The following is a 26,880-nucleotide window of genomic DNA, read 5'->3' as shown; positions in this document are numbered from 1 at the left end:
AAATGCCATAAAAATATTGAAGACACATGCATGACTGACAGCTGGTGTGGAGTAGGTGATTATATTTTCAGGCTTCTTTTCCCAGTATCCTTCCCAGTGATTCTTTTGAGCAGTTTTTTGTGTAGGATTTACTGTTACATTATGAGAATGAGATGATGAGAATGAGAAATGTTAATGCTTTTCTCCCAGCCACTCTGTGTCTGGGATGCAGGGCTGCATTCTGGTCTGTGTTGGCCACAGAGCTCAAAACTAATGGGCATTCCTGCTGCTTCTTTGCTGTTACCTTTGAGCAGCAAGAACTAAACTGACCTTAACATCTCCTGGCAAAACACACCAGTGTCAAGAATACACATTATTTGCATCCTAATTGTTAGTGTTTTTAGTATCTGTTCACTTTTCTTATTTTGTGGAATGTTCTGGTTAAAGCCTTAGACAGCCAGCTGGTTTTTCTGACAGAGCTTTTCTTCTACAGGCAAACTGGCTGTATCTTCTGGTTTGTGGGGGTTTTTTTGTTGGTTTTTTTTGGGGGGTGTTTTTTTTTTTGGGGGGGGGTGTTTGATTTTTTGGGGAGGTTTTGCTGGTTTGGTTTGGTTGTGGGTTTTTTTGGTGAGTTTTTTTGTTTGTGTTTTTCTGGACCAACTCGCCTGTCCATGGAGTGTCAGACTTCAGATCCATGCCAGTGCTGTCCTGCTTTGTCAACAGCCCCCAGGCTGCTTGTCATCTTTTCTGTCCACAGCAGCATACAATAATTGTATGTGCCTCTTGTGTCAGTGCTTGTGTTAGTGTCTCACAGCAGAAGCAAGAATATGTCATTTCTACTTTGCCAGCTCTTTCACTTCATCCCATAAAAACCAAAACTGAGAAACACCACCAGCCAACTCCCACCGTGGTTTATGGGATGTTGCTTGAGTAACAATTTCCATCACTGAATGCTGGTGGTGTTTTTTCAGAAAGGTTCTGTTGTGATATTGTTACTTTTTTAATTTTGAGGTGTGCAGTTGCATGATCTTCAGGAAAAATTCTGATCTACTTTTTTCCCTTTTCCTTCATAAAGAGTGTATGTGCAAAGTCCTTCAGGCCATACCTTAGCTAGTATAAATCCCAGTTATAGGTATAATCGATCAACATGTTGAAATTAAAAAAATAAAATTATAAAAACAACTGTACCTGAGAGTAACAAGGAATTTATGGAAAACATTTGGTAATTAAAAAAGCCAGAAGATTGGTTTATTTCACAGAGAAGTAGATCCCTCCTTTCAGTTCAAGTAATTATAGTCAAGACCATTGTCAAATTGAAAAGAGATTTTGAAATATTTGAAGCCACAGACAAAGTTTATTTTTAAAACATATTTTAAAAATGCACAATTATAAATACAGGTAAATAAATACAATTTAATATGTGGAAAAGAACCTAAGGAAGGCATGCTTCCATTACAGTACAAAAATACTACATTAAATGTGGTGCTCTGCAGATAGTCTTCTATGACCTTAGAAAATGTAACACATCCAATATGCACATTGTTCACTTTTGAGTTAACAGATTATTTCAAAAAGCAGTGCAAGGAAACATTTAAATTAAAGCATCAGTAAACTACAGGTCTGTGTTTAGTATTATACACAGCTGATAATGCACTAAGTAGACAGAGGCAAAATTACCTGTAGTAAGAAACAAATCTTTTACTCCCTATGTACTTACAGACTCAGATTCTCAATCTGGGTCAATATGAACCTTTGTAACAGAATGTAAACATTCAGGTGTAGGGCTGAACTCCCACCTCCACATCCACTGCCCACCCCACTGCTAAGCTTTGCATTTAACTGTCAACACAAAAGGTGAGCAATGTAAGTCTTTGCAGCAGCAGGGCTCTTCAGATGGCTCAGGTGAAAGCATCTGCCAACCCTAAAATCACTTCTTTCTTGTATGTTGGCTTAAAAATAAAGCCAAAAAAACTGATGCAAGATTGCAAAGGTTTTCAAACAGTTTACAACATAGAGAAGAAGCAGCACAGAATGCCTCTCAAATATAGAGTTTTATTTTACTCTAGATATGCTACACTCTGATATATAAAATATATTTATAAATATTTTGATTTTTCTGAATTTACAATAAATTACTGATATTAAAAAGGCTATTTAAAGTAAAGTTTTAGGCAATGTCAATGGCATTCTGTAAATGTGGAAGGGGAAAAAAGATCAAAGCACATTAAGTCTTGGCCATGCAAGCTTGCTCAATAGGCTGTCACATGTGCAAGCATTTGTAAAGTTTATTTTAGGAAACTAGATTCCTTCTGCCTCTCTGCTGTCCCAAATACCTGTCGCTTTGTGGGCTGAGGCTCTGAAACTTTCTGTGGATTCTGTGACATGCTTGTTTTTCATTTTGACTGGGTTTGTTGAAAGCATTAGTGATCTCTTCACACTTGGCACTCCTGTTCTCTGATTTATTTCACCAGTCTGAAAATAGTAGAACTATAATGAAGGAATCTGATCTCTAGCATAGATGAGTTTTAAATAGTAGATAATACTGCATTGCATACATCTTTTCCATAATGGGCAGTGCATTTTGTCTATCATGTCTATCTGTGAAGAATCCATATTTTATAAACACTTATTACATAAATTCACTGTACAGACTGCTAAGCTGACAACACTGGTGACCAGAAATCTGGTTTTCAACTGTGCAGGTTATTCATGCAAAGTAACTAGCATGTCTCATTTTTGCAGATGCACATTTAGGCGAAAGAGATCTGCAGCCAATTTGCGTTTCGCTCCAATTCTCGCTGCCTCCAACAGGCAATGATTTAGGCCTCGGGTTTTGCTTCTGCTGCTGCCAGTGATGTTATCAGTTATTATTTCTGCTATGGTGGCTTTTGTGTTATGGAGGCCCTATGCTCTATAGATGCTCATAGGATCACCTGGCTGATCTGTTGGTGTAGTCAGAGTCCTCCTTTTCATCTGACAAACAGGCCCAAGTTATCTAAGTTAGCATATTAGCTCCTCTCGCTTAACTCGGTGTTCTGAGCTTTCAGCCGAGTTAAGTTTCTGCAGCTGAAATCCATAGATGCAGCAGACACTCAGATTCTGTTCAGTTTTACATCTACATATTTCAAACAGGACAGTCAGATACTGAGCACCCTTCAGAGCTAGATGGCAAGTTTGAAAAGCCTGACCCATAGGAAATGTAGACAGAGGCCACAGGTTGTTTCACTCTTTCTTGGAATCTTTTTCTGTAGTTTGGCATTATCTGGTTTAGACTGAAGAAGACAATGGGAAAAACCAAATGTCCATCTTCATGGTAAAAACTGCACACATTTAGCTTTTTAATTCTTAAGAAGATACTAAAACATGTCTGCAAAAGCTGTTACTGCTCATATCTGTCATTAATTAAATACTTGAAGCAAACATGAATTCCACAACACAAAGTGATTTCTAAGGGTGAGATTTAAAAAGGGCTCTGAGTTCAGTCTAACCTCTTCCAAATAACATGAACAACTTAGTTTTGAGTTTGGCAAATGCAAAGTACTTTTAAAATATCCCATAGAAGATACTAGTCAATAGTATAAAAATATCTTATGTGTGGGCTTTCTGCATGCATTCTGTAAATGTATACTCGAGTAGCATTGCTGCATGCTTTGTGTTAATATTTCAGTGTGGTTATTTGTTAATGCAGTTGCATGCAATATTGTCATGTGAAGTTCTGTCATTTGAATGTCCCCCTCAATATTTTTACAAGTGTTGTGATGAATCAAACAATAAGAAAATACCATTAGATACAGATAAGTATACGTGTTTACCTAAAGATCAAATCAGTCCTTCAGACTGACATCAACCAGTCTATTGCAACAAAAGTCATTACAATTTAAAGAGATCAGTAAGAAATGAGCCTATTGCTTTCATTGCAAAGCCTCACTCCATAAATAATCACTTTGATTTCAGTGCCTGCTCAGCAAGTGCAGTGGTATCAGAGGCCAGCTCTCATCTGGTGACTGAAGACATGTGCACAAGCTGATCATGCAAAATGCTGAGGAGTCCTGTGAAAGCTATAGACTTTCAGTCTATAGTCAGCTTGATGGATCAGGCTTATAGGTCATACATATTCATAAAGCTTTGCAGAGGAGAGGGACAGTCACAAGCTGAGGTTAGGAAAGCAGTTTTTAATTGCATGAAATATAAAATAGATGTAAGACTCAAAAACTTGGAATCAATTACCTGGCAGTGATAAATCTCCTCTGGAAAAAGAGAGGAGTAACAAGAAGTGGAAACAGGCATGGAAAATGATGATAAACCATTTTAGCAACCTAATTCAGCATCATCCCATAGATGCTGTGCAGTTCCATCCTGAAATGTCTCCGAGTTTCTTCTCTGCTGAAATTGCTAGTCTCCATGTAAAACTGCTTCCTCAGGTAGACCTGAGGAACCTTGTCTCTGTTACCTTTCAATTTACATTGAGTGGTGACTTCACTGATGCAGGCTGTGAGAGAGTGGCACTCCCCTGCTCTCACGCAGTGCCATCACAGGCAATGGCTGTTATTTGTCCATCTTCCTTCCTTGAACACCTGGCAAGTCATGGATGACAGGAGGTTTTTACTTGATCAGGCTCACAGGGATCACTGAGAACAGGACCCAGATTTCCAGTCTTTCACTCTCAGGCTCAACCTCTTATTTTTCAGCGCCTGCCTTATTTACCCTACTTCATGTGTGTTTAGAAGTAGGAGTAGATGAATTTCCTCTTCAGAGTGTAAATATGCTGCAGCCTCCTCACATGTTTTGTCTTGCTGTTTCAGGCAAATGTATATGCTTGCCACTGAATATTTAAGAAATGCCATGAGGAGGTCAGATCGAAGTGGCACCTAATCCTGTCTCCTGCACTGACAGTGCTTGGCAGTGGGAGCTAAAAGACAATAAAGCCCAGGATGCTGAAGAAGTCCCTGGAAGTACCAAGAACTGCTGAGCCTGACCTGTTGAGAGTGAGGTGAGCCCAGTCACCAGCCACTCTCCCACACAGACCAGGCCAGAACTGGTATCTAGTATGAGGGGACGTGCCACCATCCCCCTATAGGTCAGTCTGCTTTAGTCTTTCTCTCACGTGGTGTCTTGGTCAGCAGTACAGGGTTGACCAACCATAGGCCAAAACAGGAGAGAACAATTGGGATAATCTCTGAGCATGTGCCCAATCTCTTTGGTGTCCTGTACAGCAGAACTGCAGTGCTTGTGATGAACCAGGGGCCTGAGTATCCCCTTGGGAGGCAGAGTTCAGCCCTGGGTAATTGGTCTCTAGGTTTACACAGAAAACTTTCCATTTTACCACTGGCATAGCTGTGGAAACACATCAGCAGATGAATGCAGTTCTGAGCAGTGTCCCAGGATAAGTCAAAAGCTGCCTACTCTGCCTGTTCTTTTGGGGGAAACCAGGGGCAGCATCAGGTTTACCGAACAGAATTGCTGTGTTACTTGTCCACAAACTAGAGGAGAAGAGGTTTAGTGGACTGCCACCAGTACCAAATGCCCCTTCTCATTCTGACTCTGAGAAGTCAAGCTGTTAAGTTTTGGGTTTTTTTATTTTATTTGCAAAGTATAAAAATAAAGCTCCTGAACAGCTCATTCCTTTGGATGAACACTGATTATCCTACATCACAGCAAGAGGATATTCTAGTAGAACTTGTGTGATGGCAGGGCATCAAACAAAATCTAAGCACATATGCCTTTGCTTTACAGCCTCTTCTCAAAGCTTCCTCCCTTCTCTCTTATCACTTTTGAAATTCAATTGCACTGCACCTTCTGCTCTGCCTTATCAATAAAGAGCTGTCATCACACATCGCTGTCAAAGCAAAAGAGCAAACTGTTGTCAGCAGATATGCACACAGCAGCCCACTTAGCTACAATGACGTTCCCAGACAGTCCTTGATAACCAACCTTAGAGAAAGTTGCAGAAATCAGTTACAAAATGCTCATTAGATAGTCATATATATGTAAACAATTAATTAATAAAGCACTATTAAAAAATTCCTGTAGCTGTTTCAGCATCTGTGTTCTGGGGGAGAGAGTGAGTGTTAAGTCTTTCATTTTTTAATGATTTTTTTTTAAACAAGCAGTAATTGGTGATTAGATGCAGTGGTTATGCTGTCTTACATGGAATTTTCCTCTAAGTGGTTGCTCAAAATAACAGACAGCTGCAAGAAACTTCAGGTTTGTACTGGTGAAACTGTCCAATTCCCACAGAGCTGCCCTCTCTGTGATCTGTGCAGTTGCAATTTTTTTATCCAGCTGATCAAGCTGGATTTTTCTTTTAATGCTGTTTAAAGGAAGTGTGCTATTTGTCCTACTTAAAAACATTCCAATAGCCACCCTGCACGTTGGTTTCCTGACCACAGATCAACACACTAGCCATTTATTTGCACTTTTTATGTTTGACTATTTTGGAAAAATATTTAAAATATCAGCAACTGAAAATTACCTCCTTAAAAAAATTCTACTCCTGTCTTTGATTGATACATTCACCTTGAGCTAAATGTGTTTGTGGCCAAATCTATCCATTAATCATGTGGCAGTGTACTGCCCCCAATACTGTTCCCTGTTCCTTCAGTCAGGAAACATGAAGCTTGTGTATATACACCATCTTTAAGCAGCTATAACTACCAATGTTATTTGAGGATTCAGTCTGCCACGACAGAGGTCACTGAGACTTTTGCTTCTGCTTACTGTAACAGCAGGATCAAATCTTAGTCTTGATCCTACAAGCATTAAATAGAACAATTTTTTCAAGGAAAACTTTCTCTTGAGCATGGTCTGCAGACATTCATTCCTATGAAGACTTTTTTTGCAATACATATCTGTGGCTTTCTATGCTTTGAAATGTCATAATTCACACACAACATGTATGGGCATGCACATGCATGTATGTGTGTCATATCTAATGGATGCATAATAGAATAATCTTTCTAATAGATATTGCAATTTATACTATATTTGCATTCTTAACACAAGAATATTGAAAACCCTCTCATCACATTTTAGGGAATGGTATTTGGTCCATTATGCCAATGAGGCTATCCCGTACATTCTGGTGTTAGTAACTGAAATAAAAGTACAGCACTATTTTACAAAAAGAAAGATTAAAGTGCATAAGTACATAGTGCAGATCCTGCTATGAGCTCCTTTGAAGCAGACATACTCTGACCTAGATTTGGGGTAGCTGGTTTAAACAACAACAACTCTAGTGCAAATTGCCACTTCTGCTGGCAACACTTGACCTTCTCTTTGTACGTGGTCTCCATTTACAATGTTCCTCCTAACACTGCACATTGTTTACAACTCTATGAGCCTGCAGAATTGGGCCCAAATTAATCAAGGTACCTTTGGAAGCAAAAATTGTCTTGACTGACAGCTAATAAATATATTCAAAACAAAATACATCAATTTTACATGCATCTATTTTCAGAGCTATTTTAAAAAAAGACCTTGAAAAACTTTTCAACTAAGAAACCAAAGGATGGGGAATCCACTTTGTAGGGCAAAGTGATGTCAGCAAAGTGCAATGAGCTACTAAGCAGGTTCCTTGGATGCATTGCTTGCCACTCTAGTGTGCAATGATGATTATCTGGGTTTGTTCTTAATATCTTTTTCTTTGTATACCTGTGCATATATAGAGAAATACAGCTTGGATGGAATGAAGATTCTTCAGAAATGGCTATCTCATCTAGTTCAGAGCTTTGTCAGATTAGCCGCAGTTTATTTCAATCCTTGGAGTTTGAATTTATTTACAATACTTTGTGCTTTTGAACTTTTTTTTTCCTTTTCAAATAATGTCCAGGAGAATTCCCCTACTGATCTACAGCCATGATCTTTTGGAAAATGTGGTCATTTGAGATGAGTAATAAAAGAGGTCTCTGTTTCCTAATACAACTTAATCAATTTGTAGATACTTTTTATTACGGCTCTAGGTTAAAAGCTCTTAACAGAATGTCTAGATCACCCACATTGGCAGCTTGAAATAGTTCTGGCTGGTCCATCATAGACAGAGCAATTCGAAGTGCTGCCCAAATATTGCCTGATAGAGCAGGATGGGGAACCTGTTGTTGATTCCTACTCTTCCTTTGCAAACTGAGAGCAGTGAGAAAATTGCTGACAGCCTCTCTGTAGGGGAGAAGAAAAAAGAAACAAGCAATATAATTTGCTTAACAATGAGAGTAAAACTTTTAAAAGTTCTGTGCTAGACTTAAGTATATTTTACAATGGGGTTCATCAGTCTCTGTGTTATTCTTGCTTGATTTTCTTTAAACAAGTGGACACGATGTGTTGTAAGGTAGAGCTAATATATCTGGAGATATTGTCTTCAATGCTGTGTAGCTCCCCTTCATCTTAATAGTCTTTAGCTGACAGCTGGGACTCTGGAATGTCTCCCTTGATTCCTGAAGGATGTATGAAAAGTGTCTTTTGACAGCATTAGCTACTTGAAGCAGTTTAACTGAACTCTCCTTTCTAAAGACAGGCCGTTATCTTTTATTTTAGAAAAGATATTAAGCACAGGACTAAGTTAAAGCATGAGAACAATCTGATAGTAATAAGACTAGTTGCACTGAGAGCTAAAAATATGCTTAAGCAGCTACATTCTGAGGTGTTTTTTTGCTTAGCTCCAGCTAGAAAATGAATTTTCAGTTGGTAGTTAAGACCCCTGACTTTTTTGTTGATGCATTTTTGTAACTTACCTGTATGCTCCTAGGTTTATGCAGCTTATCCCCAAATTGTATCTGGACCTAATGAAGCCAGGCTGTATTTCTAAAGCACGTGTGTAGGCCTCGACAGCTTCTTCACTTCGATCCCCATTTGCCAAGGTTGCTCCAAGACGGTTCCATAACGTGTAGTCCTGGTGAGAAAATCAGTTTTCTATTGTAGGTGTCAAAGAGGGACATGATAGCTCCATTTTTGCTTGCAAAGTAAGGAGGACTGCAGAAAATATCAGTACTGTATCTTCTAGTTGACGTGGAATGTGAGGTTCTCACCCATTATTATAGGCAACTTTATATAGCTGGTACAATTAATCAGCACACAGCTAGAAACTGGATGTGTATAAATCTGCTTCTAAATGGGACTGTCTTGTAATTAACATTTCTATTTCAGGTATTAAAATTTTAATGGCTGAAGTGACATCTCATTAATATTAACCTGATCAAGAGGGGAGAAAGAAAGTGGCCTCTGAAGCTAAATTCCTAAAAATGTAAAAGCATAAAATGTACCTCTGGCCGAACAGTTAAAGCAGCACTAAATGCATCTATTGCTCTGTTAAATTCTCCATTCAGGTGGAAAAGAACTCCAAGTCCTGTCTGCAAGTCAGGGTCGATCATATCACCATTCTGGTGAGCAGCCTCCAGGTACAAATCCTTTACTTCTTCAAGTAATGAGCTAGAAATGGGTGAAAAATAACTTAAAGTTCCATCTCACGGTTCTTTACAAATATTGCAACATGTATTGCATAGCCAGAAAGTATCAGAAGTTATATACTCCTAAAATTTGAAAATCAGCTTCTTCAACTTTATAATGGCAAAGATTCACTTTCAGGTGCTGTTGTGAACTCATGTCTGGAATAAAAAAAATTACCTCTATAAGGAAGAGAACAAGTCTTACTAGGAGCATCTGAGGGAACTGGGATTGTTTAGCCTGGAGAAAAGGAAGCTGGGGGGAGACTTCATCACTCTCTACAACTGCCTCAAGGAGGTTGCAGCGAGGGGGGAGGATGGGTCTCTTTTCAAGAAACAAGGGACAGGACAAGAGGAAATAGCCTCAAGTTGCACCAAGGGAGGTTTAGATTGGATATTAGGGAAAATATCTTCAGGTAAAGGGTTGTCAGGCACTGGAACAGGCTGCCCAGGGAAGTGGTGGAGCCACCATCCCTGGAGGTACTTAAAAGACGTGTAGATGTGGTGCTTGGGGATACGGTGGACTTGGCAGCACTGGGTTAACAGTTGGACTCAATGATCTTAAAAATCCTTTCCAACCAAAATGATTTTATGAAGTCAAAATGCATCTATGAACCCAAGTGAGATAACATGAAGGCTTGTTAAAACTATTAAAATTGGATTAATTTTTCAGACAGAAGAGATCTTTATTGGCAAAACTAGTAGTTATTCTTAAGAGGAAGAGATCAAGTGACTAGCCAAGGCTCCTAAAGAAAGATGCTAAAATTAAAGACTTCAGTATCCACTCGAGAGTTAATAAAACCTTTGCACTGACAACATCAGATGCCAGTGGGATGAAACCAAAGCAGAATAACACACTTGGCAATGAAGCAGAACATGCTTTTTTGTGTGTTTCTATTAGATTATCTTATCAACTCAGACTGGTTAGTGATAAGGGTAAAACATAAGACCTGTCTTCAAAATGATAAGCAGTGAGATGGCCCTAGTGTTTTAGTTCTATAAATCATGTTTATGCCTTTATTGACTTTATCATGCATCTCACAATTCAGAGATACATCAACCTCATGAAATCATGACAAAGGGCTGCCAACTTATGGGGTTTTTTTGTTATTTAAAATGGCTGCCAGCTCTATTACGGGATGCAAGACTGAAGTCAGAGAAAATTACTAGACTGTCTCTTTGGTTAGAACCAGAATGGCTTTTAAACAAACAGGTGCTACCTCCCAATATTTTCAGTGAAGCCATATCCTGATGCAAAATGATTATAATTCATGGATTCAAGTGGCTTTGTGGGGATATAGGAACTCTGATGAACAACAGGAAGAACACATGCATGTAGAGCAGGATACAGGCCTGATATGGATTTGGAAGCAGCTGAAAAATGAGGATGTGGGATGTGAGAACATGGACAGGAGACAAGGTGAGAGGAAAGTGGTGGGACTTGAGGGGAAGCATCTCTTTTTAGCTGTTTTGTTGACTTTTGAGTTCCAAGGATGGCATGAGATACAGCCTTCAGCAGCTGAACCTCATGTCCTGTGTTGGCTTCCCACTTCTGCCACTAGAGACACTGACTCTTCCATCATAGGGAACAGGAGGGATTTCTGTGGAGTAAGGGGGCACAGCACGCACCCTCATTTCAAGTGATGCCATTAAAATTTGCACCATCAGGATTTACAGCACCTTTACCTTTCATCTGATGTCTTGGACATTCTCCTGGTAAGTGCTGGGGACCCTTTTTTACTTTTTGTGATATACTTGTATTTTGGATTTTGCTTTATCCAGTTTCTTAGAGCTTGATAGGCTTCTTGTTGATGGCCAGTGTTCGTGTAACTTACAGCCAGGGCCATCAGAGCTTTTAAGTTGTTTGGCTGTAGTTCCAAGCACCTCGGCAGAAAATAAAAACATATTGAGGTATTTATTTAGTTTTTGCATTCTTCCAAAATAATCTGTGAAAGAAAAAAAATCACTCACACAACCAAGATCTATCAAATAACTCTCTTAAAGAAGGGTCTTAGTCTTATTTTTCTGTGAGAAGTTCATTTTACGTATGTGTACACAGACAAGTACATGCACATTGCAGACACACATATGTAGATAAATATATGCATACAAGATTTGTTACCATCCTTCTGGTTATAAATAAATGTAGGTAGATTATTTTGTGTAGTAGCTGTCTTGTAAACAAAGAGAAGATTTATGTAAATTCAAGTGAACAGTTTAATATGGGTTGCAGCTAGACAAAAAAGCATTTTGAGGGCAAAATTTCTTGCATCCCTATGAATCTTCTCAGACATCCTGATTTCTGTTTTTCTTTGATAAAGCTGAAGCAAATCAGCTCCAGTGGTCCTTTTATAGTTGTATGTCATTAAACGAAAACAGTTTTCTGAACCTCACTGTTGCTTGTTTCAAAACTGTGGGGATATACAAGCCCTAAATTGGGCAACTCCTGGGTTTTCTACCCAGCTAAGCTAATAAGATAAGTTAGAGCATCCTTAGGTGAAATGACTTGATGGTTAAAATTGCTGATGCAACTGAATTTGGAGAGGGTACTTGCTCCAAATGGGAACATGAAAACCCACTACAGAAAGATGATACTAATGCTGGTATTTTGGAACTGACATTTTACATAGAAGCTTGCAGTGATCTTCATGTCTCTATCAACCTAAAAGTGTGGTCAGTTTAGCATTCAGCAGCTGAAGGAAGCTCATTCCAATTAAGAAAACCTCTTCGTTAATAGACAAACTACAGAAAATATGCTAAGTGGCTAGAATATAAAAAAGGCATTTTATTTGCATCATACCTAATTCATGCTTATCAGACCATGCCACTTTTCTTTTGTGCAGCTGCTTAAATTACTAGAATAAATATTGCACTTTTTTAATAAAACAGAAATATTAATCACTAGTCATACCTCTGAAGTCACTGGGAAGATTTCTGTATCTATGTCTATGCTTTACTGAGTTGAATAAATGTGTCACATTACAGGGTAAGTATGATGTTAAATATACTTAGTCCACAATCACCTAATACTCATCAGACCCCTTATTTAGCAATTATCTTCATCTACCTTTGGAGGGCGACAATAGCTGCCTGCTCATTTTCATTCTCTGCCTGTGTTATGCCCAGGAACTGCCAGGCCTGCAAAAATAATCATCATTGTGTTATTTTGTTATATATACCCAACTGTAAGCAGAGTCACAACTCATATCACTGTGTAGCAGCAAGGTGGATAAAAACAGCAGATCTGTCCAGCAGTAACTACAGATACTTCTCTGAGGTGCATACAAACAGTGCCAGTCAATGCAGCTTTGATTATCTTTGGGCCTGATAGTATTTATAATCAATGAGTGCAAAGTTATTCTGCCAGTGTATGATCACATGCTGATTTCTTAAATTTGAGTTACTGTACGTTTTAAGTGTTGCTAGAATTTTATGGAAAAAGGTGAAGAAAAATGATCAAGTTCTACAGGCTTAAGGGATTCTAGGGAATCTGGGAATTCTCTGTGCTTTTTGAGATACTGCTTCTTAATTTAATGCAGCTATAGATTCAGAGAGACTTACACTGTAATTATTTTTCATTTTTCACAAAAAACAGACTTTAAATATACAGTAACTGAAACCATTAATGTTGCAGAAATTGAGATAACTTTTAAAAAAAAATTATCAGCAGTCTTGCTGAATCAAAAATGTTCACCTTTTCAATAGCAGTGTTTAAAAGATAGTTTAAAACATCAGGACAAGAAGGAAAGGCTTGAGATCTCATCACTGTTTTAAATGACAGCTTGGAAATGTTATGATTTCAAAAAACATTCTCAGCTCATGAAGAGCTCACCTTTATCTATTTCAAGGCATACACTCTTCCAAAGCCACCACTAGGGTTCAAGCTGTTTCGATCAGTCATGACTAGCAAAGGTTTGGGCCCCAAAATCATTCTATCCTTGCATGTTAAAAGGGAATCCCTTTTTCTTTCATCAGTTAAAAGCACATGAGTAAATACCTCTGCATCATTGGGCTCTTGTAGAATAGCAGCCTCCAGGTATAAGATTGTAACTGGCAGGTCACCTTCTTTCATTTTTTTCACTCCTTCCTCAAAAGCACCAGGCCAGTCTTTGAAGGGATTCTCAGTATGGAAATAATAACCCTAGAGAGAAGAGACAATAGACCCATGATGAAGCACCGAAGCAAGGAATGGCAAGTCTATAAAATTAAATGATTCACTATTTTCCAACTGGATGTAAACATCCTTTGTTTTATGAAAACAGTCTGAGCTCACCCATCAAATTTCAATGACAAAAAGTCAGCATTACTGAACATTTATGTTTCTGCTCTCTATTTTTTCATAACTCTGAAGTTACGCTTACTGGTACTCACGTTGGGCTCTCCTGCTCCTGTCAGAGATAATGGCAACAACTCACACTGGCTGCACTAACAGCAGAACTTAACTTAACATGAGCTCAGTACATCAATTTGATGTTAAAGAGCAAACATCAAGCACCTGACTTCCTGCAGTCTTTCTAACCTAAAATCTTCCATTAACCTCCAAGATACAGAGCAGTGTTGCAAGCACCTGAGTTTATTTTAAGATTTCTTTAAATTTTGCCTTTTCCTCTTCTTGTCACTGCAGTGTAAGTGCTGTATGCTAATATGGGCTGCATAATTTAAATCAAAATAGACGACGGAGGGAATGAAGAAGAGAGACAGAATCTCTACCATTTCTGTCCTCAACAGTGTTTCAAAGTGACTGCCCAGATTTTTTATTTGGCTCTCATCCTGAAGTGCCTGTCTTCAAAAGGGCCCAAAATCCAGCAGCTGGCTTCATGATTCTGTCAGCTGAACTCAGGCAGTTTACAAGTCTAAATGTATTTTCACTGTGGTAAGGTCTTCTAAATCTACCCTTCTCACTAACACTTACAGAGGTTGAGCTCTTTGGGGTAAAATTAGTTTCCATGTCCAAAGAGTTTTCTTGGGTTCCCTTGAACAGTTGAGGTTCCTGTCAAAGTTTCACAGGAAGGATGTACCGTATTAAAAAACTTCTGTGCTACCTTCTCAATGGTTGAGATGGTGACTTGCCCTGGTGCTTCCTGGTTCTCTGAAATCCAGTTTCTGCGGGCCATTTCTTCCCATTCTGCTTGCATCTTATCCCAAAACTCTGTGTCTGACTAGAGGAAAAAGAGGGGAAAAAGGAAGAAAATAAACAACAAAACTTTAAAATAAAATGGTAAGACTTTAATTTTTTTTTCAGTGGTCTGAGTAGGGCAATTTAGCTGAACAGTATTAATTCTGTTAATAGTCATACTGAAATACTAGTGCACAAATTTGGAATTCCATAAAATTAATTTTCACCTCTTATATTGGAATGTGTTTTGTCAAGAGAAAACTCTGTCTGAGAGGTGTGTTCTGTTTGAAGCAGGATTTGCAGCAGTTTGCACTGCATCTTACTGATGCTTAACAGCAAATTGCTACAAAAAGTTTGAAGGCAATGAATGCTGCTACTCCCTAGACAAAGGAATACTAGGAAGAGAGGAAAGGAGAAAGAAAAACAACCATGCATAAGTGCTAAAGAATAACAATAGATAAAACAGTTTAAAAGAGAACAAACATCCCTCTCTGGTACATTCAGCATCATTTTGTATTATGTAAAAGAGTAATGGCAAAGCTTGGGCAGAGGGGGTTTGCACAAGAGAATTAATGCCAATGGGGCTTTTGGCATAGTGGACAAATCCTAATGTTTCACCATATGCTGTGCCAGTGAGAGGAATCTATCAGAGATTATAAAAATGTACCATGAGATTAACACTCAGCTCAAAGACAAGAGGGGAAAATACATATACAAGAGAAACGATGAAAATATGAGATTTAGGATGTGTAATGACCAAAATGAGGGAACCACTGTAGCTACTAGAAAATGATGCCAAGAAACAGAAATAGGATTTAAAAAAAAGAGGGGAGAATCCAAATTAAGTTGCTGTATTTTCAGATTCCACACATTAGTCATAAGCCCTCAAAAGCAGTTCCAGAACAAAATATATGCTCAGCACTACAAGCCTTTGCAAAGTTCTCCACTTCCTGCAAGGTCGTGGCTAGAACTTGAGTGAACTGATGCTACTGAGGACAGTTTCTCAGCTCAAAGACAAGAGCACAAATAATTCTGTTGAGGTTTAGATAGAGCCATTTGAGAGTGAGGTGCTAAACAAAATTAACTGAAGGTATTATCAACTGCTTCAGGTAGTTTTGTCTGAATCTTCCTTACAAGACTGACCACTTTGCTACTGCTCCACAGCCAGGCATGATTAGCTAAAACAGAGCTTAGTCTGTGATTGAATGACTTCTTCTTAGGCACCTGGAAAAAGGAAAGCACAGACTATGAACACATCTAGAATGAGTCAGTAATTTGCACATTCGAGACTAGGTGTGAAGAATTAGGAGATTTTGCACTGGCTAACAGTAGGTGTGGTTGCCATAAATCCTAAGGTTCTTCACAAATGCCAAGGTGCGTTCCCTCTGGAAATCTGACAGGCATTGCCCTTTGGCTCCTACTGTAGCATGTGTCTCCTTCCTCCAGGAGACTCAGAATTGTTTGATTTATGCAGTTATTGGATCTGGGAAGGTACCTGCTGTGCTCCTTTGTGGACTAGAAAACAAACATGAATCATTCACTCCTGGAGATGAGATTTCACTCGTAATAGAAATGAGCAGAACATAACAACTCTCTTATAAAACAAATTCTGAGGTTTTGGAATTTGCTTTCATTCTAAATTTGAAGGAAATACAGCCTTTTAAATAGTTGTGAGTTTGTGCTGGATGTGCTGGAATGTCCATTTGGGTTTTTAGGAGGCTAAGGTAATGAATTAGATCATTCCCTCTTTTCTCAGCCATGACCAGAGAGAGGCACTTGAATCCCTTAAACTACCCTGTTCAATGGATGGTTCTGTCAGCTATTTTGTATTCAGAGGAAATATGCATTGAAGAAAACAATTACTTGACAATGTTTTTACTAGCAGTAATTCTGAGATTCAGGATGAGATAAGTTCAAATTTCCCCTTCCTACAGAGTAATTACAGAGTAATGTTAATAAAACTACTGAAAGGTAAGTAGAAATGCCTTTTAAAATAGATTATCTTATAGAACTAATCGTATATAGATACATTTACATACAAAAAATACATTTTTATTGGAATTTTTTGCTTATATTTTACCCACAAAAATACCTTATGAATTAATGCTTTGGAAACATATTGGATAACTTTTCTGCAGATCATAAGCAAGCATATAAATGATTTTAGGTTCAAATTCTGCTGATTAATTACATATTTATAATTCACACAAGTTCACTTTGGGCATACTCCACTTAAAAATCTAATGAATTACTATGAGCTATGCTTAATATCTATGGTGAGTCAAAGGTGGAGGAAAAATGTAATGGGGGAGGGAAACCCTCATTGCTATGAAGTCTCATATGCTATTTGGACAGGAGCCAGGACTCAACTGTTACTTTTCAATTATATACAAAGATTTGCTTGGTTTGGGCCAAAAGGACTTAAGTTTCAGTTGCAGCTTTCTAAGCACATCCAGCACATGGGTCTCAAAGTGGTGTGGCAAAGCTGCCCTGAGCAGCTGGATCTCACATGACTAGACAGCCTGACAAAATGCTCTCAAGTTGCCATGGCAAATAACTCTCTCACTAGCAGAGCAGTTTAATGTCCTTGAGAAAGAGCACCATAAATATTGCACAGCCTTCGTTAAAGGCCCAAGTCTATTTCAGCTGTGATTAGTACCCTTTTTTTCATTGACTTCAGTGGCAGGAAGGTTAAATAATTATTGAGTGTTTCTGAAAATCTGGCTCTGGATCAAGACTCCTAGATCTAATTTTAATGCTTTTTGCTATGTGACTGGTGCCAGTTAGTTATTTCAATGGTTTTGCTACCTTAATGCTGGCAAATTACTTTGGATGTTCCAAAAGTTTTCAGATCAGTTGAACACTTTTAACACATTCTTAGATCAACTGCAGCAGTTGAGTGCAATGACAACCAGGAAATGTGTTTGTGCCATCTGACTCCTTCCAAGCAGAATATTCTGCATTTTACCAAAGAGGCTATTTTTACTCTTAGTGTTTAAAAATTTGCTGAAGCAGTTCAGCAAATGGGAGGCAAAGTATTTCCAGGCTCTTTACATCCTAGGATACAGTGAAGTGGGGTGGGATGAAGTACTTTCTGAGTATTGATGTCTAATTTCTAAACTTACCTATATTCACAGCTTTAAGAATAGAATTCTGCCTGTCAAAATTTAATTTTCAGTGTTTCTTCTTGACCAATGCATAAGAAACAAAGATTCTGTGGGGTTTTTTTCTTTGAATTACTGCATCAACATACTCTTCAATGTGAAAGACACAGTAAATTAACTTGTGTGTTTACTACTTAAGATTTCCTTAGCTGATATCTTCTCAAAACAGAATTTGAAGTATGAGTTTTGAGTGAAGTTTAAAGACAAAAAACGTATAGCAAGGCAAAGATTCCCACTGTGATTTGAGAGAGTACCAAATAAAATTTATCTGAATGACTCAAGCTCCTAGATCCCAGTTTGAAAGGCTGTTTAGGCAGTTTCAGGCACATCCAAAAGGGATGTTGAAACAGTGAGACAGGAATATCAGAGGTAGAGAAAGGATTTGGGAACGACAAAGCTGATGATTCTGGACTAGGCTAGAATACATTAATCCCATCTTCTTTCCATTATTGTCACATAATTTAGTTCTGATACTTCAGAACATTGTATTATATATAGTAGATGGCTCATGTGACATGGTGGTGTAAATGAAATGATGCTAAGAAGGACAGCTCAACATTTATTTTACTTAATCTCATAAAACAGTTTGGTATCTGCACTTTGCTGTCTGCATCACGGAAATGTGGGATACCAAAATATCAAAATTGGTTTTTTTTCCCCATCTCTGAGACATTTATCATTTGGAAGTTTTTGTATGTTTTCATTTTTATTTATTCTAACTCACTATTTATAGGATGGTGGAGGATAAAGCAATCATTTTAACTGAACATAGGTACAGGATGGATATGGAGCCCCATGCTGGCATTTAAAAAAAATTTTAAAATGCCAATTATTCAGTAAAACACAGCTAATTTTTAGAAAGATTCCATTAAAATATATTTGGTATGGTAGTGAAAAATCATGAAGACTTTAGGCTCTTTGTGTTTCCCTCACATGGATAGCAAAGGGATGAGGCAAAAATCAAATCCAGTTTCCAGAATGACAGAAAATGCAACCAGGTCTGCAAGCACCCAGACACTGCAAGTAAATCTGGACCCTCTCTGGTAAAGAAGCTAATACACTTACCTCCTTATTCTTAAAAGATTCCCCAATGGCATAGACATTAAACCTTCTTAAGAAAGAATTACCTCACAGATCTTCATTAATCTCAAAGTTCGACATCTTAAAACCATTCCCAAAGCTCTAAAGTGAATACTGGGTGGAGGATAAAGTTTGGTGTCTTCATTTACTGAATTGTTAATTAATTCATTTCAAACTAGGCCACAAAGAACCTGAGATTTGCTTCCTTTTCTTAGTCAGTTTTATGGCTAAAACTCTTTCCTCTTGGAGCTTTCCCCTTTAAAGAATATTACAGAAGCATCCAAAGCCTAAAAGGTGAAATTTTGAACTGCATCCATTCTCCACTTGAGGAGGCACTAATCTTTCTGAGATGGGCTGCAATTTATTTCGATCACTCCAGCTTTCTAACCACTTCATTTTAGCTAGGATGAAAATTCAACACTTCTCATATGCAAATGCAAATAACTCCTATTTAAGGCCCTGAAGAATTCTTTCCTTTATATTTTAACTACCTGGTCCAAGTTTCTATTTTCTATTTTTCTATTTCTACTTTAAGCGGAAAGAATATTTTAAGCCTTCCAGCTACACAGTTAGGAAAACATTTAATTAGATTATTTTTAATAGGTGCTTTTGAGATGACATCAAAGCATTTTAATGACCTGTCCTTTGTTGTCTCAGAATGACCTTTTAATGTGCTGGGGCAGGGGGTGGATGGGTTTTGCAATATATTCTCCTCCTTACTCTAATACAATAATGTCTTGGAATCCACTGTTGGCCTCAGGTAATTTTTTCTCTCAGCTGAGTGCCTGGGAACTCCCCATCACACACACGTGGTTTCTGGCAATTGCAAAAGTACTGATCTCATTTGTTTAACTGCTGCCAGTAATGCTCTGGTGCACGGTGGCTGCTGCACGTGCAGTTTCACTCTGCAGAGCTGGTTTGCACCTGAGCTTAAATTACTGATTGCAAACACTCAGTGGCTGGGAAAAACATGTTTCACTCTTACACTTTCAGTTCAGAAGTACTTACATTTATAGGGAATTTTGTTTCTCTGACTTACTATAGCAATACAAAATGGAGCTGAAAAGTTGGTTCTGTCTAATCTTATAGCTAAAGTTTCGGGGGGGTTTATTTGTTCGTTGTTGTATGAGGTTTTTTTGTTTTGTTTTAAATTAGTAACTCCAGGAAACATATCTCTTATCTGCTTTAAATAATCCAGTTCCAACTTTCCCCTGTACTTGTACTGCAAGGTGAATAGGAAATCCATAGAACAGTAGCTGAAAATGAAAATGATAAAGAGAAGTCATACCTCAACAGCTGCCTTTGCTCTTTCAAATTCCTCCTCCAACGAGTGATTTCTGGAGAGAAGAGGCCCTCCCCAACGCTGCTCCTTAGTTGATCGTGCCTAAAAAATACAATAAATCAGAAAATGATGTTGTACTCTCTGCCACATCTCTGAGTTATTTCCTTAATTGCCTAGTGCCTCAAATGGCCATTTTCTTGGGCAAAACTAGTTGTGTCCCTGCCTTAATTCCTCTGAATTCTTGTACACTGTAACAGAGATCATTCCTCATGGAAAGCAAAGTAATTTATCTTTTCTGGACTTTTCACTCCAGATGTGTGAAAGATAAATAGACATTCAAGAAAAGAAAATGCAGGAGTTGGGCTACAAAGGGAAAAGCTGACTGACTATTTTGTATAAGACTTTTACCTTAATTGTTCCTCCACTCACTATGCTCCAGAAAGAAAGCATCTCATTTTCCCTATACATTTTGTGGTTTTCTTTCAGGTCCTGCTTTGGGATAACGTTGGAGAGCCAGGTTTGCCATGGATTTCACTGAAGGGACAAACCCTTTTTATGATCAGAAGCTGTCTCTTCCATGCCTCACTATCAGCTGATCACATTGGAAGTACCTAACAAGTTTCTTCCCGGTCTTTTACTTGTTTTTGTTTGGTTGTTTGTTTTGGTTTTCTTACAAAAGGCACAGTGCAAAACCAAACAGTATTCAGTGACAGCACAGAAAAACACAAAGTGACCTAATCTTGCTAAACAGAGCTCTGACTGCTAATCCCTTCCCTTGTGTTTGCTAGAGGTTAAACTCATTAGCCAATTGCCTGATCATGGTCCCAATTGCATAAATTAATGTAATTATATTGCTGATGTCTGTACTTGTAATATTCAATTTCAATGAGCCACGTTGCTAAAACACTGATTTTGCTCACTTCAGACTCATTGGGCTGTATCTGCAGTGTGGGAATGTTCACTGTTGGGATGAAACACCCCAAACACCCCTGGGTGTTCATACAAGCACCGTGCCAGGTGTGGTCAAGCACACAGATCTGCAGGCACATGGGTTTTTACCTAGAAAGATCACATTTGTTTCTCAGTCTAGACCTGAGGTTTCTCTGTTTTCCTGAGGTTTTTTTTATCTCTTGGATAGAGGTTGATGAGTGAAAAGCACGTTGGGTTGATGATACACGGTTAGAAAAGAATGATTCAGTAAAACTCCTGTGAGAAGGGCATGGGTGGGGGCACTGGGTGTGCTCTGGGCATGGCTGGGGGCACTGGGTGTGCTCTGTGCTGGCTTCTGGGCTTTGCTGCAAGTGACTGAGGTGCAGAGTGTGAGGGAAAGCTCACACTGACCATCTGTGTTTCCTGCTTTCACATCAACTACCTCTGGTCCGTGTTTGAAAAATATTATTTTTTCTTTGGTGAGGTCAGGAAGAGATTTGAGATTGTAATTGAAAACATACCGAAACCCAACCCTGTACATAAACCAGCTATTTTACTGATTAATAGAATTTAGGGCAGAAGACATAACTGGCTCAAATCATCTGGTTATCTGTGTATCACATGACAGTATTTCACTCCATATCTGCAGGATAAAACTGATGTTCCACAGAGAATAAATTGAGGTTGTCTGGAATATGTGTCTGAGAAAGCTGCTTGGATTTAATTTAACGTTATCAGGAGACCTTAATCTTATCACTATGTTTGCAAATTTATTTAATTTGCCTCCTTGTTTCTCTTATTAATTTTAATTTCTGTTTCCAACTATCACTTCTTATTTTCTTTTTCCAGTAGTGTAAAGGACTTTTTAGTACCCCTTATTTTCTCTGTGGAAAGATACTGATGACTTTAGTTGGGTTTTAACTGTCTTTTGCATGATATAAAGAGATTGAGATCTTAAATTCTCTCTTTATGAGGCATTTTATTCAGATTTTGACCATTTTTCTGTCTTTTACTCTCCCTCTTTTTTGTTTTTCATACTTTATTTTTTAATAACCGTACAGGCAACCAAAGTGAATCCTGGATTCCAATACCTGTCTTGTTGTTTCTCTGTACAAAATCAGGTCATCTCCTGTCTCCCACCAATTAAGTCTACTTCTACATGCTCTTCTTGCCACAGTACAGCACAGGGAGCACTCAATGCTGACATCCTTATACACTCTCAGCCATAGCTTCCTTTCAAATTACTTTCCATCGTGGTGTTGTAAGTACAGCCTGCATTCTTGTTCAGAAATGTATGTTTTTTTCAAGCAACTGTGTTGTAAAATGTATTTCTATAGATGTCTTGGTCACCAGCTCATTTTTAATGACTCTTTTAGTTACATTTTTTTAATTCCACTGTTGCATCATATGGAAATTTTATTAGGAATGGCTTGCACATTTATCTTCAGATCAATAATACTGAAGATCGTGGTTTCTCTTTGGAATCACTGAAGAACTCCCATGTGATTATAATTCCTAGTTATTAACTACTGCTCTTGAGAACGTGTTATCTGGTTTTAATCTGTTTAACAGCTGCTTTATTCATAGTATATGGTGTTAATTTTAAAATCAGAATATGGCATGTTCATTCAAACATCTTGCAGAATATCACACAGAAATATTTATGAACCCAACCTGCAATCTGATCAAAGAATTAATTTTGGTTTTCTTGACATAAAACTCTGCTCATAGAACTTAATTATGTTCCTAGCCTTTTTATTATTTACAAGTTGGCTCTTGGAAAGCGTTTGATTACTTCTGCTTTTTAATCTTTTATTTCCAGTGACTGCAATTTCCTCAGGTCAAGGACAATAATGTAAATCATTGTGTTCAGACTGAGTAGTACTGCAGGAGGGGAGAGTGAGCTTGCAGAGGCAGTAGAGAAGTGAGCAGGAAGAGGACAAGAAACACAGAAGTCCCCTCCTCTGTCACGTATCAGAGCATAATCCCTTATATACCTTCTTCCCCCTTAAAAGCACACCTGCCCTCCTCCAGAGGGAGAAAAAAGTAATTAACAAAACATGTAGACAATGCAGAGTCATATTCTGAGTTGTGATACCCAGAAATGAAAGGCATATAACAAACATCCTGCCTTTTGCTAGTGCATGAAGAGAGGGGATGGGAATGGAAGGCCAGTGCTGGAGAACCTCTCATCTCCAGCAGGTGATGGGGTGGACTCTGCAGCTGCCTCCCTTAAGGTGAGGTGTGGGTCAGGGTGGGATGGGTGTGTCTGAGGCATGGACACTTTGGTTTGATATGCTCACCACTCTACAATGGAGGTGCTGTAGCTGATCACTGACTGCTGTCTTCAGGAACAAAATCTTCCATTCCAATGCATTTGCACACACTTTCCTGAGCCTGTAGTCTGCTTATGTGCTGTTGGACCTTAACTGTTGGTGAGAGGCTTAAATTATAGTCTAAACTTTTGAGCAAGTCTTCAAATAATGAGCTAAATCTGTCCCTCCCTTGTAGCTTCATTTCATCGAAGTAACTGGCACTGCCCAAGGAGAGCTGGGGCCTTATTACTGTAGCTGTTTGGGAGAAGTGGGGAATGATATCAGAATTATAGAAGGTTTTTTAGCATGTCATACTCTTTGTGTATGCACTCTGAGTGAGCAATAAACATCTAAAAGGCATTTAGAAAGTCAAAACATGAGCAGACTTTATGCATGTAGAATTGAACACATTATCTCCCTCTGCAGTTTGTAATTATAAGAGAAAAGTTAAACATTCAGAAAGCCTAAACACTGTAGGATATCTCAGTGCTGTTAAAAGCACAACAATTTACCTTCCAGAATAGCAGATGAAAGAAAGAACAAAGATACTTTGGGCCAGTGCAGTGTAAGTGTTAATAATAGGCAATGTATGATGTGAGTGGAATACTGAGGGGCAAGATGGCCACATCCTGTGACAGCCACCAAGCTATTGCCCATTTCAGCCTTCAGACACATTGTTTCCTTATTAATTCAGAGCTTGTCTTTGTGATTTCTTATTGGCATAAGTGCTGGTAAACACAGGATTTTGCTAAGAAGCTTGCATGATTTTAATGAAATATGACCCAGTTACTTAGTATTTCACTTTGAGGAACTAAATCTACCCTACCAAAGATAAATGATGAAGGTGATAGTCTGAGAAACTGCTGATGGAAAACTGCAGCTAGTTTGACAACGTGAAATCTTTAGGGTACTGCAGAATTTGTTGCATATGCAAAGGTTACCCTTAAATGAGATAGACAAGATGTATAGAGGACAAAGTATGGAAAACATATGCTTTGATAAAAGCTCTAATGTGATTTCTTTTACAAGGAGATTAAGAACTCAGTCAAGACAGATGAGCCTGTTTGTTGGGAACTGACAACTCTTGGCAGTTGCAGTATAAGCAGGATGAGCAGGCAGTGAATGAAAATACTAAATTTCTAAGGAAACTACATAGAATAAGGACACAATCCCACTTCAGGTCATTTCCCTGTATTACTAATTAACAGTTTAACAACATTTTATAACTTGAATGGATCACAAGTTTGAAAAAAGCAGCTCATGATAAAACTCAACAAAACATGAAATATACCAGAATTACAGAGAAGAATTTTATAGTCTGCTTCTTTTTCAAGTTGGCTGATTCAACTTCACAGTATTTTATTTTGAAATACCAGTAATTTTACAAAATATGATGGAGTTTCAACTGACTGAATCTATCCCAAATGAAAAAAAATGTGGAATTTTGGTTCTGAATTCATTCTCCTGAAAGATAAATAGGAAACAGAACATATAAAGTAGAGATGTTACATACTAAATTTTGTAACTGCCGTTACAGAGAGCCACAGCACTTAAATGCTGTTACTGTCTACTTGATTTACACTCATCTCACTTAAGCACAAACTTCCTGGCATTTTGATCTCTTAGGCTGAGGAACAGCCTCCTGAAAAGAGATTAAGGTACTTAAAATTAAGCTGGACATAGTATGTGAAAACACACCCTCATTCTCAAGTGGATGTTATTGTGCAATAGATCTTTTCCATTACTAAGATGTTTAAATGTATTGCACAGAAGGGAAAGATATTGTGCATTACAGTTAGTGCTAGGCCTTCCAAAGGGAAAACAAACCAACCCTGTTTGTGATGTAAAGATGGAAGGGAAAGAGAGGAGACTTTTTTCCTAACCACAATTCAGGAATGGATCCTGATAACTGAGTTCTTTTTCCATTTTCTGCAAAAACTGATGCATAATCTTAGGAAGGACATTTGGCATTTTAGTCTCATTTTTCCATTTTTAAATGAGGTTATTATTTTTCATTAATTTCCAGATTTTCCATCTGACAGAAAGGTTTTGAAGTCCAGGCCTAAAAATAGCTGTGGAACATTAGAAAATTACTTTCAACTAAAAGCTAATCCACCAAACAACTCTCTCTTCCCCCTGCTAGTGGCATCAGCAGAACTTGAAATCTTTCACTTAAAAAATAAGAAGCGAGAAAGAAGGTATGTGAGCAGCCTGACCCATGTGAATGCATATATAAATGTGTGTGTGTGTGTGTATATATATATATATATGCATACATTAATATCTAAAACCATAAAATCTAAGTAATCGTTTCCACAAGGTCCTGTCCAACATACAATATGACAGTGGAATTGGGCAAAGCCACAAAATTTCAGCCCAGAGCCCTCTGTATTTCCAGCAGGAAAAAGTCCTTTGACCACACTGCTCACCCACCTGTGGAGATAAACCTGCTTACAAATGCTGGTTTAATGATTCTAGTCTTCCTTAGCTATTTCCCAATTCTGGGGATTCCTGGTTGACCAAGAGACCTTGAGGTCTATTACAGGGAGATGGAAACCATTTTGAATTTCAGAACTGCGGGAAGGGTAAAAAAGATGATGCTGAAAATTGTAGTTTGAAGTCTTTCTCTCTGTAAAGGAAGGTCCCAGTTCACTGCAGTATTACACTCTGAATGTTGGAGATGCTGACATAATTATTTTCATAAAATATTACTTTGGAAGCTGTGTGAAGATTTGACTGTCTGAATCTTTTAACTGGTGATTCTGAAAACATCCCTTAAATAGTTCTTCTAGAATGTGAATTGTTAGCCAGTGGGACAATACCTACTTGTCTTTTTGCTCTTAATAAATCTACCAAACCCTCTTACCTGTGTTGCAGGAGCAAGTTCTAGTTCTGACGTTGACTCAGAGTCCAAGGCACCCTTGATGACGTTAGCCAGCTCAGACTGTGATCTGTTTTCTGTGGACCTAGAAGTGATGTGTTTGCATAACTAATCACTGCACGCTCATACACAGTGCCTTATGTCTTTCAGCTTCCTAAGCACATACTGATTAATTAGCTCACTTCTTTTAACTCTATTGTTTAACTTGCAATTATCAAAAGTACCTGGACCCTTCTCAGTGCTCATTCTTACACTTCTGAGTCACATGCAGACAACAGTCAACACAGCAGAAGAGTCAGGCCTGATTCACCAGTAGAGCCCTGGGCATCTATTGGCATGAAACTAACATAATGGAATGAAGATTTTGCTTTTATTTCATAGCCAGGCAAAATGAGGTTAGGCAATGACGTGAGGCTGTGCCTGTAGTCAGTGCCTAAGAATCCACCACCACCTTACAAGACTGCACCTTGGCATATGTGCATTTTTGTGCTTTGATATACATAATATCCATTATATTCTTTCTTGCTAGAAATGAAATCTTGGAGATCAAAACCAAGTTAACTGACAAAAAGTTGTGTAAAGCTCTAAGTTACTGAAAGAGACACTTAAAGGGCCAGTTAAAATACACAATAAGTAACATTTGGTCAGAAAGGTGCTTCTAGCATATGAAAATGCTAATTGTGGTCATGCATAATGTAGTGA

The 26,880-nt window shown here is 38.2% G+C and overlaps 1 protein-coding gene across 9 annotated transcripts in view; it reads right to left on the bottom strand.

The window, feature by feature from the left end:
- Positions 1-1,313: 1,313 nt before the first annotated feature.
- PEX5L (peroxisomal biogenesis factor 5 like) overlaps positions 1,314-26,880 on the bottom strand; it is a 104,283-nt gene continuing 78,716 nt past the window's right edge. For 7 of the 9 annotated variants that reach the window (XM_051626657.1, XM_051626663.1, XM_051626658.1 and 4 more), the window contains 9 exons: positions 26,164-26,263; positions 20,059-20,154; positions 14,453-14,569; positions 13,408-13,551; positions 12,478-12,548; positions 11,097-11,294; positions 9,231-9,396; positions 8,703-8,860; positions 1,314-8,130 (listed from right to left, as the gene is read on the bottom strand). In XM_051626657.1, the coding sequence (XP_051482617.1) occupies positions 7,926-8,130; positions 8,703-8,860; positions 9,231-9,396; positions 11,097-11,294; positions 12,478-12,548; positions 13,408-13,551; positions 14,453-14,569; positions 20,059-20,154; positions 26,164-26,263 (1,255 nt within the window). In that variant the 3' untranslated portion in view covers positions 1,314-7,925. The other 2 variants (XM_051626661.1, XM_051626660.1) reach the window with 2 other exon arrangements.

Source organism: Apus apus, chromosome 8 (genome assembly GCF_020740795.1).
Source record: "Apus apus isolate bApuApu2 chromosome 8, bApuApu2.pri.cur, whole genome shotgun sequence".
NCBI classification, from domain to species: domain Eukaryota; kingdom Metazoa; phylum Chordata; class Aves; order Apodiformes; family Apodidae; genus Apus; species Apus apus.
Note: the sequence above shows the minus strand (reverse complement) of the source record. Positions and strands in the feature narration are given on the sequence as shown.